Source organism: Brienomyrus brachyistius, chromosome 7, assembly GCF_023856365.1.
Source record: "Brienomyrus brachyistius isolate T26 chromosome 7, BBRACH_0.4, whole genome shotgun sequence".
Taxonomy (NCBI): domain Eukaryota; kingdom Metazoa; phylum Chordata; class Actinopteri; order Osteoglossiformes; family Mormyridae; genus Brienomyrus; species Brienomyrus brachyistius.
The window spans coordinates 24,893,449-24,909,094 of NC_064539.1; the positions used below are offsets into that span (position 1 = coordinate 24,893,449).

Genomic DNA, 15,646 nt, shown 5'->3' on the forward strand with positions numbered 1-15,646 from the left:
GTAGCGTTGCACAGAATCCCAGAGTTCAGAGCTGAAATCAAAACATATAGTTAGAGGTGGATGTTACCTGGGGGCATGTATTACGAAGCAGAATTTCTGGCCTGATAATTGTCGGATTTAAGATTTAAGCCTGGGATAAATATAAGTGAACGAAGATAAAGTCCATTTAACCTGGGGTTACCAAACGCTGCTTTATGATACAGGTCCCAGGTTTATTTCATTTTAAGCCAAACAGATGGATACGTATAACTTAATTTGTAATATTTAGTTTATTGGAGGCTTTTATCTTTCAAAAAAGAAACTTTAGAATGTTGTGGCATGAATGTCCATCAATATGTATGAAATGCATTATTCTGATTTCAGTGACAATTTCTAAGATGGTTAAGCTTTATGAATATAAAATTTAACTAAGACTTTAAGTGGATAAGAACATGAACCAAGGATTAGGGAGAGAGGCACCATTTTATATTCTCAGGACACTAACAACTGTAGACATACAAAATACATATTATAACCTTCGAAAATTTGAATTTGTTTGCTAAATCAGGACAGCAGTGCTGCCTTGCACCCCTGGGACCGGGTTCGAGTCGCGACCATGGCACCACGCGTGTGCGGTTTCCTCCTCTCTCTCCTCACAGGCGAAAAATATGCTAAAATGAATGCGTGTTGCCCGAGAGCCCTGCGATGGGCTGACACCCCACACTGAGCCTTTCCCTGTCTTGTGTCCACAGACTCAAGACCCCCATGATATTGAATAGGTCGGGCAGTTACAAAGATGGACAGGTGGTTTGCTGTATCCTAAATACTAAACTGCCTAGTGGTCCCCAAAAAACAGAAATATGTAAACAAGGAATATTTAAACAAATTAAATTGACCCCCACTGCTGTACGACCATCTTTTTAACTAGACTATAACAACATTAATATGTGCCAAAATAAAAACAATTTTAGCAATCCCTGGGTTGAGACACTTAAGATTTATTAAGTTAATATTAAATATATTATTTCATTTGCTAATTTTACAAAGTACAGAAGATGGCCATCCACTGACAGTCCGTCTAAAGTGGAGGATGCCACCTCTTTGCTGGGAATGACACCAGCGCAGCCACAGGGTGACATCACCCTGCCTGGTGCATCATGGGTAGGACAGTCAATGGGCTGCTCTCTTCTTGCAAAGAAGAGAGACAGGGAGAGCCACGCAAAAAAAAAAGTCCATCTAGTACTGAGCGGGAAAAGGTTTAACCTTACCTGCACCAGCCAGTCAGCCAGGACCCCCCCCCCCACCCAGCTCTGCCCCCCCCATCCCGCTGCTCTGAATATGGGGTACAGTAAATACCAAAGTGCATAGTGTCCTTTAAACGTCTTTACCTCCCGCCTTCTCACTAACACATGACTGTCAGTGTCCCTGGGATCCTCCAATCGATCACAGCGTTCCGGTCACATGGTCCATCCTGGGCGCAAGGTAGGGCGTTATATGGCCTAGTTGGAGCTGGCTGCTATGGGCTTCTCGAGCTCCAGGTCCACCGCGGGGACGCCGGAAAGGCGCAGGCTGCCGTAGCATGCCCCGCACACGCGGCTGGGCTCCACCAGGTGCTGGCTCTGGACTGCCACCTTGTGGGCGCAACAGCTGGCACAGAACACATTCCCACAGTTCCTGCAGGGGGTGACAGAGAGCAATTAAAGGAGGAGCCAGAGTCAATCTAAGAGTGGGATGAAGCGCAACTGTATACTTTGGTTATTTCGTGTTTTATGGATTTTGGTGAAAGACAAGAATGGGATGCAGCGTATCGGTAACGAAAGCAGTGATCGCAGCAGGCAGAATCGGAGGACCGTTGACATGGAGGTAATTAAATGGCCACCCTCAGGTTCTCACCAGGCTTCTTCAACAGGCCGTCCGGCCCTGAAAGAAAGAGAATCAGCGTCCCCTTCAGGCAAACAAAAAACCACAGAATGCTTATGCCTCAACAGACCTAAAGAATACTCTCTAACACCAGTGCTATACAAACATCCAGGTGAAGAGGCAGTATCACTGACTTCAGATCAGTGCGAGTGAGCAGAGCAGCATGTGCCCCACTGGCCCTGTGGTCCCCAGCCACTGGCTACTGTGATGCACCACAACCGGTAGCCATGACTGCCCAGGATCAGGTGGGCGGCCTCAGGATCCAACAGGGGAGTCCTATGTGTGTGTATGTGTGTGTGTGTGTGTGGGGGGGGGGGGGGGGGGGGGGGAGGGCACGAACCTGCAGTGGTGCTTCCTGCCAGTCAGCCAGAACCTGCTCTCGCACCCTAGCAGGGGTCTGCCGAGGGCTCCGGGTACCAGGACGTCGCCTGTAGGGGAGGTGGGACTGTGCTCACGGTAAGGGACTGAGCTAGCCCAGAGATGCCCCCTCCTGGCAGCACTGATGACCCACCTCCGCATCCTGGGAATCGGCCCCCTCCCAGCTGGCCTCAGAAAGCAGCTCCGCGCTGCAGCGGGACCGGCAGCCGGGCTGGAAGTGGCAATCGGCATCGGGGGCCGGCGTCTAGCGGGGCGGAGAGACCCGCGCAGAGTTAAACAAGGGCTCAGGGTATCCTAAAAACTCCTACAGCATACTGGGCATCATCAGCAGAATACATAAATCAGCTATGGTGGTGGAGCCCAAGATAAATACTGTATGAGCTAAGATAGGCACAACCAACAGGGGGCAGCAAATACATGGAGGGGAATGAAGGGGATTCAGGTTGTGTCGTGTCACATCGTTGATTCTTGGGCTGCTTCTGGGACATTATATCCTGCTGGCACCAGTCCCCCCCCCCCACCCCCAGGCGGCCCACCTGTCTCCTCAGCGTCTCTACTTCCTGCCGGTGTCCCTCCTCCATCTGCTGCAAGAGTGTGTTGCCGGGTGGTACCTGCATGCCCTGGTGTGTGCAACATGCTGCAGGGGGGGCCTTCGGAGGGCTCTCATCGCCGGCCTTGGAGTACGGGGGCTGAGACGCCTCGCTGTCAGAGCCCAGGGAGCTGGTGTTACTGGGGGACACGGAAGCAGGGCTGTCAGGGGGTGCCATCTCCTTGGAAACCAACGAGTCTCCATCTCCAAACTGTTCCACTGGATGAAGATCTGGGAACCCTGGGTCATGTGACAGGGATGTCACATGATCATCCTTCACAGCCTCCAATGCAGGCGAATCCACCATGAGGTTTGTGCTCGACCCATGACGACCCTCTAATGTAGGCTGGGATGTTGAGTCCTGGTCACCAGGTTCCTCTACTTCCTCTGCAGGCAGGTCGGCAGGCAGCCCTGAAACGGGGGCTAGGACCCCATCCCTATCGCCCATGTTAGCATCCCTCCATGTGGTCCGCACACCATCGTCGTCATCCTCTGACGCTTCCTGGAGGAAGTGCTCCATCTGTTCTTCAGCCACGCCCACTCCCATTAACAGCTCTGTCTCACCATTGGTCTCCTCTACACTCAGCTCCGCCCTCTGGCTAGTGTCGGCATCCTTAGGCTCCTCTCCATTGGACAGTTCGCCTGCCAATCTATCGTCCTCCATTTCAGAGGGGCAAGTCCTTAGCTCCACCCCAGAGGTGTGAGTGACAGCGCCTTCCCAAGCTGGAGCCCCTCCTCCTTCAGGCCGCACCCCCACACTGATCTCTAGTGAGCGACGGTGCCCCTGCCTCTCCTTCAGGCTGGGATCACTGGACCGCCGAGTTGGGGGCGTGGCCCCTCCCACCTCACAGGTAACGGCCAGGTCATCGAAGGACCTCATCTTCGGAAGCCTGCAGTAAGAGAAAAAAAAACAGGGAGCTTAAAATTAATTAGAATTATTAAATATAAAAATGTATTCTAAAAAAGGAATTCCCTACATGCAAGACGACGAGAAACGATTTAATATTTTAAAAAATCACACAGTATCCAGGCAGACTGAAAAGTAAGCACGGTGCCCCCCTCAGTAAGGGTGTGTCCCGTGAACTTGACCTGCCCAGGTGCCCATCCTCTGGGCTGGGGGTGCAGGCATCGCTGAAGGGCGCCCGCGGGGAGGAGCTGGGCAGGTAGAGGGCGTTCCACAGCAGGAGACTTCGCACATGGAAGACGGGGAGAAGCACCTGGAAGACAGGAGATCCGGCGGACAGTCAGCGAGCTGAGCCTTCAGAGAGCACAGCGAATCGCTGCAAAGCCAGACCAAATGAGCCGCTGCCGGAGCGATGAGCTCATCTTACCGTCACCTGGGTGTAAATCCATCTACATATGGCTGTGAAGCCAACAATTCTGTCCAAAGCAACCCGGTCATATTACAGCTGAACATTTTACCAGTCAGGACAAAGCATGGTGCCTCACGCCTCCAGGGTTTGGGGTTCAAATCCCACCCTTGTTCACCGTTTGCATGTTGTTCCTGCAGCTGAATGTTGGTGCATGTAGATTTACTCCAAAGACATGCAGTTACACTAAACTGTGCCTCTAGTGTCCCTGCGACAGAGCTGCATTCTCAGTGGGGTGTAGCCACGGCCCCAGTACCCTGCGACGTAGTCATGCCCTGTGCACTGGGCTTTCTGGGAAGTATATGCACTACACACATTGACCAGCAGGTGGCGTCAGGGTACCATCTCAGAGTGAGTAGAGTAGAGGATGTTGAGGAAGGCGGGGTTCGTGGGCCGCAGCAGCGACCAGACGGAGCAGGTCCTCTCCTGGATACGGTGCTCCTCCCTCTCATGGCAGCTGTTGCACAGGAAGGTCCCAAACAAGCAGGAATACGTGTGCTGAGCCAGCTTCACCTGCCACAAGCCACACCCACAGTCAAAAGGACACGCCCCTTCAGGTACACAAGACACTCCCACCACATGAGTAACACCTCAGGACCTGCAACATGAGGTGTAGTTGTTTCATTTCAATGCCAGGTGCTATTATGACTCACACTGCTATAATGCTGCTTATTAACAGGACAACAGCCGTACCACTTACTGAATCAGTAATTAGGACGTGTTGTTCTAAAAAAGTAATGAGAGGGGCGGAGCTCACCAAGAAGGCCTCGTTGAACTGGAAAGAGCAGGGGAACTGCCTCTGCAACTGGTGCACGCAGTCCAGCCACTGAAGGAAGACAGGGCAGCGCTCATTTGGGTCCTCTGAGTTCACCCCGTGGCCACAGCGGTCGGCAAATTTGTGCCCAAAGTCCAGCCACTCTGTCTCCACCAGAACCTGGAAGCCCTACTCCCGGCACAGGGCAGTGGGCAGGAAAAGCAACCAGAATTAACCCCCTGTCCAAGCCAGGCGGCTGGGGATGGCCAGACCCGCACACCAGCCCTCGGGACTCGCCTCGATGGTGCGGTAGTATGGGTCCAGCAGCATCTTGGACAGCGCCACGATCTGCGGCGTGCGGTCCCAGCCGTCGGAGCAGTGCACCATGACGGGTCGCTGGTCCCGGTGCACGGCGTTCACCACCAACAGGGCTGCCTTCAGCAGGACTGACAGGTGCTGCAGCCACTTGGTCCCCTCCAGGGCAGACAGCCAGCTGTGGAGGAGGAGAATCTCAGGGACCCCCCCCCAGGGCAGCTCACTAAATGGGGCTCAGTGACACCCACACCTCTCACAGCGACTACCTACAGTAGCACATCAAACAGCAAGTGCCGTTTACCACAGTCATTCAATAAAATGCTCTAACGGCAGGGGGGTCCTAATAATACAGTATGAAATCCTCCTGAATTCCAACGGGGGGGAGGGGCGCTCACTTGGCCGGGTCGGGCGTCTGTGTGCACAGGAGGCGGAGCGACGCGAAGCTGCGGCGGATGGCGTGGATGTTGGCCATGCCCATGAAGAGCACCTCACAGCTGGGGTAGTATTCTGCAGGACAGCAGCAGAGCAGCAGGGCATGCAGACAAACAAACACACACCGTGAAGGTACCACCAGCCAGACGGTCATTCACAGCCCGTCCTCCACTCAGTAAGGTGCTCGGCCACCCAAGCCGTCCTAAGCTCGGCCCACCCCTACTCACCGGGGCACTCGCAGCCGCCCCCCTTGGCCCGGTTCGCCACGGCAGCTGCGTAGGACCGAGCGTCCATTATCAGCAGCTTCGCTGCCTGGAGGGCGGGTGCCTCCGAATCTGAGGAGGGGGTGACGGGAGAGTCTGAGGCAGGAGCGGGGACAGAAACAGGTTATCAGGACTGAACCCACCTGAGCACTTTCCCCACAATGCCTTGCAGGTTATTTGTTCCCTCCGTCTGCCCCCTGCCATTAGCCTAAGGCTGTATCTCAGTATCAAATGGCTCGCTGTGACTGGATTTGGAAAATATTTCACGACATCACAGCAATTACATGGGGTAGAGACATGGCTCATGAGGAGCACCGAGTTATGAATGTCTCTCTCTGTCTCTCACACACACACACACACACACACACACGCATGCACGAGTGATGGTGGGGTCCAACTGACCCCGGTCAGTGTGGCTGAGCTTCGTGGGGCAGGGTCCGTTCGCCAAGCTCTCCTGGGAGCCGCGGTCCAGGCAGCAGGCCTCGGCGATGCTCTGAGCCAGCCGCTCATCATCCGCGTTGCGCCAGCCCCACCAGCTGACCTCAGGCTGACCACACCGCGCTATCACTGCACCCGTGCTTCGGTGCCTGGAAAATGGGGGGGGGGGGTGGACCCGTCTGATTAGCTATTCACCAGAACAGCGGCTCGCATCCTGCAGTCCACTTAAAATATCAGCCATGTGTATTAATGTGTAATAAATCCGCATTCATCCCCCCGCACCACTAGTTCTGCACAATGTCACAGTGCATCAAATGTTCATCACTGACAATGAGAAGCCCTCAATAAACAGGACTGCCCACTTGTTTGGACAAAAGGCAGAACTCTCAACTCCGCCTTGGCTGGGTCACACAGCCGCAGAAAGGCGATCAGAGGCGGGTTCCTCATTAAACTGAACGTGCTGCCGACACCAAACCAGCTAAATGCCATATACCAGCTTCTAAATACGTGGCACCTCTGCTATCTAATTCAGCCACGACAGCTATTCTCTCACCTGTACACCACAGCGGGAAACCTCTTCCATGACCGGAAGGCAGCCACACTCTCCAGCTCGTTGTCAGTGATCCAGGCAGGGACGATCAGCAGCTGTGGGTAACTGGAACACAGCCTGAGGAGGAGAGGAAAGGGAGACACACACACACATACTTTTGTATTCATATCCTTGTAGGAACCATACATTCATTTTTAAGGGCAAAACCCTAATCACAGCAATGACGGACCTTGCGCTCTGACTGACAGTCAGACAGAAATGAGGAGAGCCACACGAGGGAGTGAGTCTCACCCAAATCCCACAAACACGGACTGTACCGATCACATAGTGCTCTTGTGGTTTATTGCTGCTCATCTAGTGGTTTCACACAAATATACAATTACCCACACTTTTATAGAGGGAGATAATTAAAAACCTCACCGTCAGTCCTAAACACGTTCAGTCTCATGCAGACTCTGTGTAAATATAGCCTGGAATGCACAGACAGTCCGACAGCAATGCATTTTTGAAAATATGCGATATCTGTGTGTGCGCTTGAGGCATCTTCCTGACGGTATGCAGCATCACCTGTACTTGCGGTTGATTTCGGTTACCCTCCAGGCCCTCTCGGTGTCGAAGCCCATCCGCTCCACCTCGTTGCGGAACCGCGAGTGCACGTGGGCTCCTGTCGCGAGAGAAGTTACAGAGTCGGCCGGTGGGTGGAGAGGGATGGGGATGCTGCTCCGAGGTGCACCAGGGAGTCGCGGCGCAGTGCGGCGCTGGGCGTGTCGAATTCCAGCGGTAAAGTTACGGAAGGAAGCAGCGAGTGAGTCAGTTGTGGGTGTTTCTGGGTGATGCGCTGAGGTTTGAGGATCTTCAGATAATAGAGACACTACACATTTCCTTTCTCTCACATGGTAATTAGATCTGCAAGAAACCACGAAACCGACGACAATCCCACAGTTAATCTACGTGCTTGTATCTGATTGGCTAATGCTTGGAACCAATGGCGATGTGAGAATAAGATCTGAGTAAATGACATCATCAGTGAATCGGGTGTTTATAACCGCGAGTGTGAGTGATGACTTGAAGCCTGAGAAGTATGGAAACCGAATACCGGATCCTACTCCAAATACCTGGCCCGCACAGCTCCCCACTCAGCCCCTTCTCCCCCGCCTGCACATCCAGGCACCAGCTATGGAAGGCAAAGCAGAAGAGCTCCTCCAGCCGCGAAGGCGGACGGACGGCGCTCACCAGCCTCTTCAGCCACTCCTGACACTGATCGAAGGTGGAGAACTGGCACCTTAGGGGTCACAAACCAAATACTGAGCAACCACTGGATGACAGACTAACATGGCACCTTACGGCAGAAATAAGTGAATAGCACAAAGAGCAGGAAGATACATTACGCTTTGATCCAAAAAGCATAGCATGTCAGAGTATTTCTGATGCATTGGCATTGACGTGTCAGATGTTGTGCTATTAGCATGCTAGCAATGGCAAAATGGGTCACCTACCTGATGACCTTGCCGTCTTTGCAGGTCACATGGAGCTGGAACACGTCCCGGCACTCCACGTGTTCCACCATCCGCAGCGGTACCTGCGGGGAGCAGCGAGAGGGCTGAGAAGACCCCAGGAACCAGCAGGACCAGGACTAAGAGTTACACTGGAACACTGCCAGGATGCTGACAGGCCTGTGCCGAGTCAGTGCTGATGGAAAATAGATTTAAAGTACATCTCTAACATCTCCATTGTGACAATCCCAGTGCACACTCTACGCAGACACACCATACTGACCGGGGTTAATCAGAGCACTCAGTGAGAACTTAAAACCATGCATCTGGACAAAATAAAAAGTCTCTCTCTCTCTGTCTCTCTCTCTGTCTCTCTCTCTCTGTCTCTCTCTCTCTGTCTCTCTCTCTCTGTCTCTCTCTCTCTGTCTCTCTCTCTCTCTCTCTGTCTCTCTCTCTCTGTCTCACACACACACAGATTTTTAAATCTTACAACACTCTGGCATCTTATTTTTGAACAGACTACTTTTCACAGGGGTCCTGGAAAAAAACAAAAACAAATTGCTTTTCCACAAAACAGGAGAGCTGGAGCTCACTGCTCTCGCCAAAGTTCTGCTAAGCCCAGCAGGGACCGAGCCTGGCCATTGGCTGAGGCACAGGCTAACCCGGGTCAGACACATTTCCAAGCCAAACAAGGACCCAGCAATAGTCAATCTGAGGTGGCACTCGGTGAACCACAAAAAGGAAAAGACCTGTTACCTATGCTAGTTTACAAACCAACTTAACCCCAGTCATACAGGAAATGCGAATTTCCAAATATACACATTTATCGCCAGCGACACAACCACAAGATGAGGAGAACAGATAATAAAGGACACTCGGAAACCGAGGTAACAGGCAGGAAATTGGGAGCGGGGGGGGGAGGGGACGGCAACATAAGTAAAATCTACAATTGCATCTGTTGGCTTATTATTACCACTTTGACCTGCTGCCCAACGCAAGCCAATCCCAAGATTCACAACGGAATCATTTATAGTTACAGGTTGCAGCACAACCTGTAGAGCGAGATCTAAAAACAGAAGAGTCGATAGTTCAGGTGCAATGACGTCTGGATTCCGGTAAGCAGCAGACGTGCGATAAAAAAGAAACAGGCTGTGACTCACGTTGACCGTGGACTCCCTAAACTGGATGTGGAGCCGGTAGGTGGAAAGGGCGATGATGGCGTCCTCTGTCCGGCCTACGTACGCCGTTGCTTCTCCATGAAGCTCGGAAAAAGGGAACTATGGGAACAGGGGTGGGACATTAAATCACTGTGACATCGTCTCTGCGACGGGGAGGAGGACAGATGCAGAGATTAACCACCATCCCAGAATCCCCTGCTGCTCCCCACCTGTAGACCGTCGCCTCCAAGGGCAGGGGGCTTCTTCGGGAGACACTCATTGGCCTGGAGGGCCGTCACACTTAGAGACTCCTCCTTCTACAGGAACAAAGAAGAATCACGCACACAGCTTGCCGATGCTCTGCCAGTTTCTGGGAAAAGCACAGCTGTCTGGAAATCACATTTCAGCCCCGCCCACTTACAAACCTGCCATATCAGATGCAGCTACATAACTTGACGCATATAATAAGCAGCACGGGCACTGTACTGTCAAGAGAAATTAGCAAGTCCTGACGCAGCCATTTGTGTCATGCTTGGCATTAGTACTCGGCTAGTAGCTTACCATGGCGACAGAGTATAGGTCGCTGTCCCGAAAGCGGCTCTCCTCGTCACTGGACCGCAGGTGCATTCTGAAAGGCATCGCGGCACACATTGGCACACAACAGAGCGTGCGTCCTGACCTAAAGCTTTCGGATCCACAGCGCGTGCAGCATCATCAGATTTAAGCACGGCACCACGGGAATATTACAGAAAGGGTAGGACATGAGGCACGAAGCTCACCAGGGATCACAGAAGAGGTAGCCTGAGGATTCAGCAGTGAAGGCCTGACAGCAACAGACAACATTAAAGCCTCCTGAAGAGAGAGAGAGAAAAAGGGCTACAACAAACATGCATTTTTCCATGCCCCCTCCCCACCAAAGCAAGCATGCAAAGTTCAGTTTACGCTACTAGAGGACTGTTACAGCAGGCAACCGAGTGCAGAAACATTCATAAATTTATAGTTCCAATTAATAACTCTATTACAGTTTGCCCTAAAATTTTTGTTTTACGCTACTCACCTTTACAACAAAAATAATTCACCCCTACAGCCACAAAGGAACTAAATGAAGACTGGAATATGTTTTAAAGCTGCATCTGACACAAGGTCCCACTGTGCAATTAGGCAACAATTTGAAAACAGCGCACGAGAGCAGAGTGTCTTGCCTTAGTATGAATTTTACAGCCCAGAAATTTATTTCAGTAAAATCAGCCTGCATCTCCCCCCATCATGTTATGGTTCAGCAGTACATACAAGATAACTGGAGTCTTACTGGCACCATATATCACTGCTTATCCCACAGGACACCCCCCCCCCAGCTCCAATGGCTGATGAAAGAGCACCCCGCCCCCATGCTAAAAGTACATCCCGCCCAGGATCAGCTGCGAATTCTGACCCGTCATCACCCCAGTTCACAGCTCAGATCACCAGGGGGAAAAGCACTTTACTCATTAACGCTGTGCCAATGCTGCTTTGCACTGTCAGTTATTGCATTCGCGTCCAACAACAGCTGACGTACCTGGCCCACAGAGCAACATCATAACTGGGACGGGAACTCACCACCCACTGGTGCCACACCCCAACGCAAGCGCCACACGTCCCCATTCTCAGCGAAATAAAAATCAAATCGTATTTCTGCCTTCGATAAAACCCCCATGGCCAGAAGTCAAAAGATGACAAATAGAAATTAAGTTCAGCCACGTGGGCAATGCGGTCATCTCTCCCCTAGGGGAGGAAATAAAATCAGTTCCCCACATATTGTAAAGCATCTATTGTTTCCTTTTAATTCCATTCATTCATTACCAATTACATGATATTTCCACGTGAAATTCTCAACGTTAAACAAATAGCTCACCGGGAATAAAACAGAAACACTGAAAGGAATAGCAAAGGTCCGGCTTCTATTATAATGAATGAGAACTCTGTCCATCTGCGTCGTACAGTTGCTTGAGGACATTAACAAAAATCGTGACGTCAGTGAGGACAGGAGCAGACAGTAACTCATAAGGCTAAGCTTATTTCGCTTAAGTCATCGTGCACTTTCGTAAACAATAAATTAAAGTTATTTATAAATCAACTTCAGGAATATTCATAAGCACACGTTAGACTGTTTCCATGATAATTCATGCAATTGGCATACAAGGAACCTTCTTAGTTGATTTATATTAATAGACATGAAATGTTGATTTATAACGCAGTTTGCGAGGCATATGTGATGTTGTCAACAAAGCACCGACACCAAGGTTTTGGTTGCGCTGCGCTATACCTACATGAAATGAATGCGCGAGTCGCTGGCCCGTAACGTGGACCTGCAGAAGGTCACGCGGACACACGGGCCGACACCGCCAGTCGAACCGGAACCGAGCAAAGATCCTGCAAATACAGCCCAGCGGCTCGGCAGCTCTTGGCTATAGGGGCCACCTGCAAGGTGCGCACACAATTTTACCTCGGTTACAGTAACTTTCTACCTAAATAGTACACTAACCAAATAATATAAGCAGACTTTATCCCCATGTAGTAAGTACCAGCCAGATCATATGTGAGCTACCTACGAAAGCAACCAGCTGTGACAGCGAGGCCGGGTTTTTTCATTTAATCATGTGTTACATTGAATTTTTAGAGAAATGTTTGGCCGGTTTTTATCATGCCAATCTCTAAGTGAGCTTTACTCCGTTTTCTTTGTAATTGTCTTCGTCGTTTACGGTGAAGAAATAACCGACCCGGTCGCTGTATAGCAGCCTCCCGTCTACACCGGATAGGAAGCGTTAGCTGGCGCTCTTATGCAAAAAGAAAATGCTAAAATAAAAATTAAGCGATGAAAGCGTCCAGCGGGCTTCTCTGTTTACCTTTTTATTGCTGCCCGGTGCTCCTGTGTCGCCCGGCCGGCAGTCTGGCCTCTCCTCCGGCGGACTGCCCGACGAGCTCGCCTGGCTGCGTCGTTATGAGACGGAGGGGCGTGAACCGGGCCGTGGCCAGAGCTGAGGTAGGGCTCTGCAGGGTGAAGGCGGCCGTTTCCTTCAACCGCGCCCGAAAACGGACCCAGAAGGAACCCACTGTCGCTCTGCTTGCCCGGCTATGGGTAACAGACAACGCAGCGTTCTGGGTGAGCTGTAGACCCTGCTGCCATTTTCGCGTAGCCGGCCCTGCAGCAGCCGGCCTGCAGTTCCCGAGCCTGGACGGCAGGGGGTGCTGCGCCGAGGCGACCAGCAGGCGCGTAGTAAACATGGCTTTACGGGGTGAGGGGTTTACCGAGCGACAAGTCTCAGACTCAACTGATGGGAGGAAGAAATATAGAAGGAATAAAACGTACTACATACAGAAAGTTGCACATAAATAATAATAATTCCTGTTTAAAATAATTCACACACTGGATGCGTAAAACAAGAGTTTTAATAATTCCGTAATTTCAAATGTATTGTATAGTTAATATTTATGGCATGGCGATAGTTTTTAAAACATTTACATGACACCCAAATAGTGTACGAACACACGAATATACGAAAAGAATAAACATTGTTTTTAATAATGCAGTTCCCGATTATAATAATGTTAATATGGTAATCGTTGTTCATGTTCATATGCTTAAAAGTCCTTTCTGATTTAAAATCACATCAAAATATTTCAAAAAAGATTTCTTTGGGTGGGAAATGGAAGAGTTCAGCGTTACAGCTACGGTACAGACTATCTTCTATGCTCCATATTAGAAACTTACATATCATGGTCACACAAGGAATATTCACTCATGCGTTCCAGATGTGTTTTCTGAGACTTAAGAAGCATCTTCACTGGGCACCTCAGCTTCAATTGGCACATATTATACACTTAGCTGCCAATTTATTAGATACACCTACTTGTCTACACCAAACTACAAGCTCCTACAAAACAGATAACCAATTATCTGGGTGCAACTCGGTATATATTACCCACAGGCACAGTCAAGAAGCTGTTACTGCCCACAAAGCTCTATCATGGGCAGTACATGTGACTGTGGTATTGCTGGTCCAGCTTTCCAGAAACCGCCACTATGCCATCTAGTTTATAAGGGATGGTCGGATAAATTAAAAAGATCCACTTAAAGGGTGAAGACTCCTTGTTATTAAGCAGTCAGAGCAAAATGACCAAAATCATTAAAGCCTACAAGTGTAGTAACATCATGCACTGAAATCCCAGAAGAAAAGTTTCCAGTACCTCATTGAATCCATTCCTCAAAAGAATTTGGGCCGTTTTATAGCTAAAACTGGGTCCTAGCTGGTACGAGGTCGGTATACTTAGTAAAATGGTGCATCAGTGTATGTGTATTATTTATATAAACGGAAACGCACAAACGCTAAGTGAGCAATTTATAGGGTAACCCTAGCTAGTACTGGGTGGGACTCACCTCTGTCTCCAAAACCACTTAAAAGGTAAAATAGTTGTGCGTTCAGATGCACTACTACACCCCACAGGCGTAACGGGCTCTTATGTTTGCATCTGTGGCCATCCTGATAGCTTCTATGAATTCAGCCTTCGTCCTCTGGCCCCCTTCTGACTCACAATGTGTTTCTGGAGCAATGCCATCTACTGGATGATTTTCATAGACACCGTCACACAAAATCGCTGCAATCAGGCACTTCAGCCTTTCTAATGCTTAGTTGAACAGTCGGCAAACCGCAGGATTCACAGTCTGGGGAAGGCAGGCTGCTGGAAAATTTAAGAGACTATACAAAATGTGATATTGAACCAAGAAAAATACACAACCCGCAACACTTCATAATACAAAACACGCTGCTCTTTCCAGAGCACAAATTATTTTTTATTTGTCTTCTACACAGCTACATGGGACAGTGTGTGATCAGTAGAACACGAATGGTGAGAGCCAAGGATCTGGCATTCGTCATGTTTTTAACATCTCTATTGCCTTTGCACTAGTTGACTTCATGTTACTTGTATTGTGCTACTGAACCTTCGGGGGGGTGGCAGCATTCGTGTCGTAGGTAGCAAAAATTTGTTTCTTGCGTCTGAGGGGAGCTGGTTTGTTTCTTTAAGGTAAACAGTACAAGGCTAAGCCACAAGTGTGTCTGACACAGAGGAGGGAGGGAAACCGCTGTCCAGGTCTTGGGAAGCCTGAAGTAGTTATAAAATGCTAACACGACACGAGATCTACAGTGATATATTTAGTGACTGCAGGATGCATATGTTTCTGAGAGCCTGGATAAGACAAAACCTCATTCTGAGTGCAGAAGTAGAAGGAATTGTGAGTGTTGTGTGTGTTTGGGGAGGAGGAGTCCCAAACAGTCACGGGTACACAAAACGAAACCATCAAACACACCCATTAATCCTGACAAGCAGAGGTGGACTTAACTTCTCTGGGGGCCCTAGGCTGACATGGGTAGGGGGCCCCCAACATGGGCCATTTGAGCTATTTTTTGGAGCCGAAAGAGAAACATGAGTGAATTAAAAACAATGGAACATCAATAATATGCTGATCAAAGCACAGGGTGCCAGCGGAGAAAATCCAATCAGGGTTAGGGGCAGGAGTGCTGTTGGTAAAATTCGGCAATCGTGGGGGCAACGTGCCTGCAGATCTGCCAAATTTAGGAGGTTCAGCCATTCCCTCTTTTGCTGTGGCCGTAGGCTGCAACCTAGATTAGTCTGCCCCTGAAGCTGAAGCTGGTCTTGAACTTTTGCACGCGCTCATTTAGTTGTGCTCTCTCCACGTGTGTTGTGTCACTCTGGCCGGATGCTGTAGTATCAGTGTAGTATTTATGCTGTTGTCTTCTTCTGTTCGGGCTGCTTTGTGCCAGGTCGCTTGGCAGTGAAGCAACCAGCACCATTAGACTGCAGCGTGAAAAGAGCAGCAAGCGAAGCCTCAAAGTAAAAGTAATGCATTACAAGCAGGATGGGGGAAACTTCGTCTAACCTGAACACTGCCACCATAAAGGAGAATAGCAGATAAATTGCAGTAATTTCAATGATGCCATTTTATATTCATA

At 50.1% G+C, this 15,646-nt stretch overlaps 1 protein-coding gene across 1 annotated transcript; it reads right to left on the minus strand.

Moving 5' to 3' along the window:
• Nucleotides 1-957: 957 nt before the first annotated feature.
• Nucleotides 958-12,838, minus strand: LOC125745933 (myotubularin-related protein 3-like). The gene is given in 21 exon segments (XM_049019250.1): nt 958-1,653; nt 1,873-1,899; nt 2,240-2,288; nt 2,291-2,327; nt 2,411-2,521; nt 2,814-3,756; nt 3,956-4,083; nt 4,579-4,749; nt 4,994-5,179; nt 5,288-5,483; nt 5,701-5,812; nt 5,965-6,096; nt 6,403-6,587; nt 6,992-7,105; nt 7,556-7,652; nt 8,104-8,270; nt 8,485-8,567; nt 9,642-9,758; nt 9,869-9,955; nt 10,200-10,266; nt 12,521-12,838. Coding segments are annotated over 20 exon segments (3,183 nt in total). The 5' UTR covers nt 10,266; nt 12,521-12,838; the 3' UTR covers nt 958-1,478.
• Nucleotides 12,839-15,646: the final 2,808 nt, after the last annotated feature.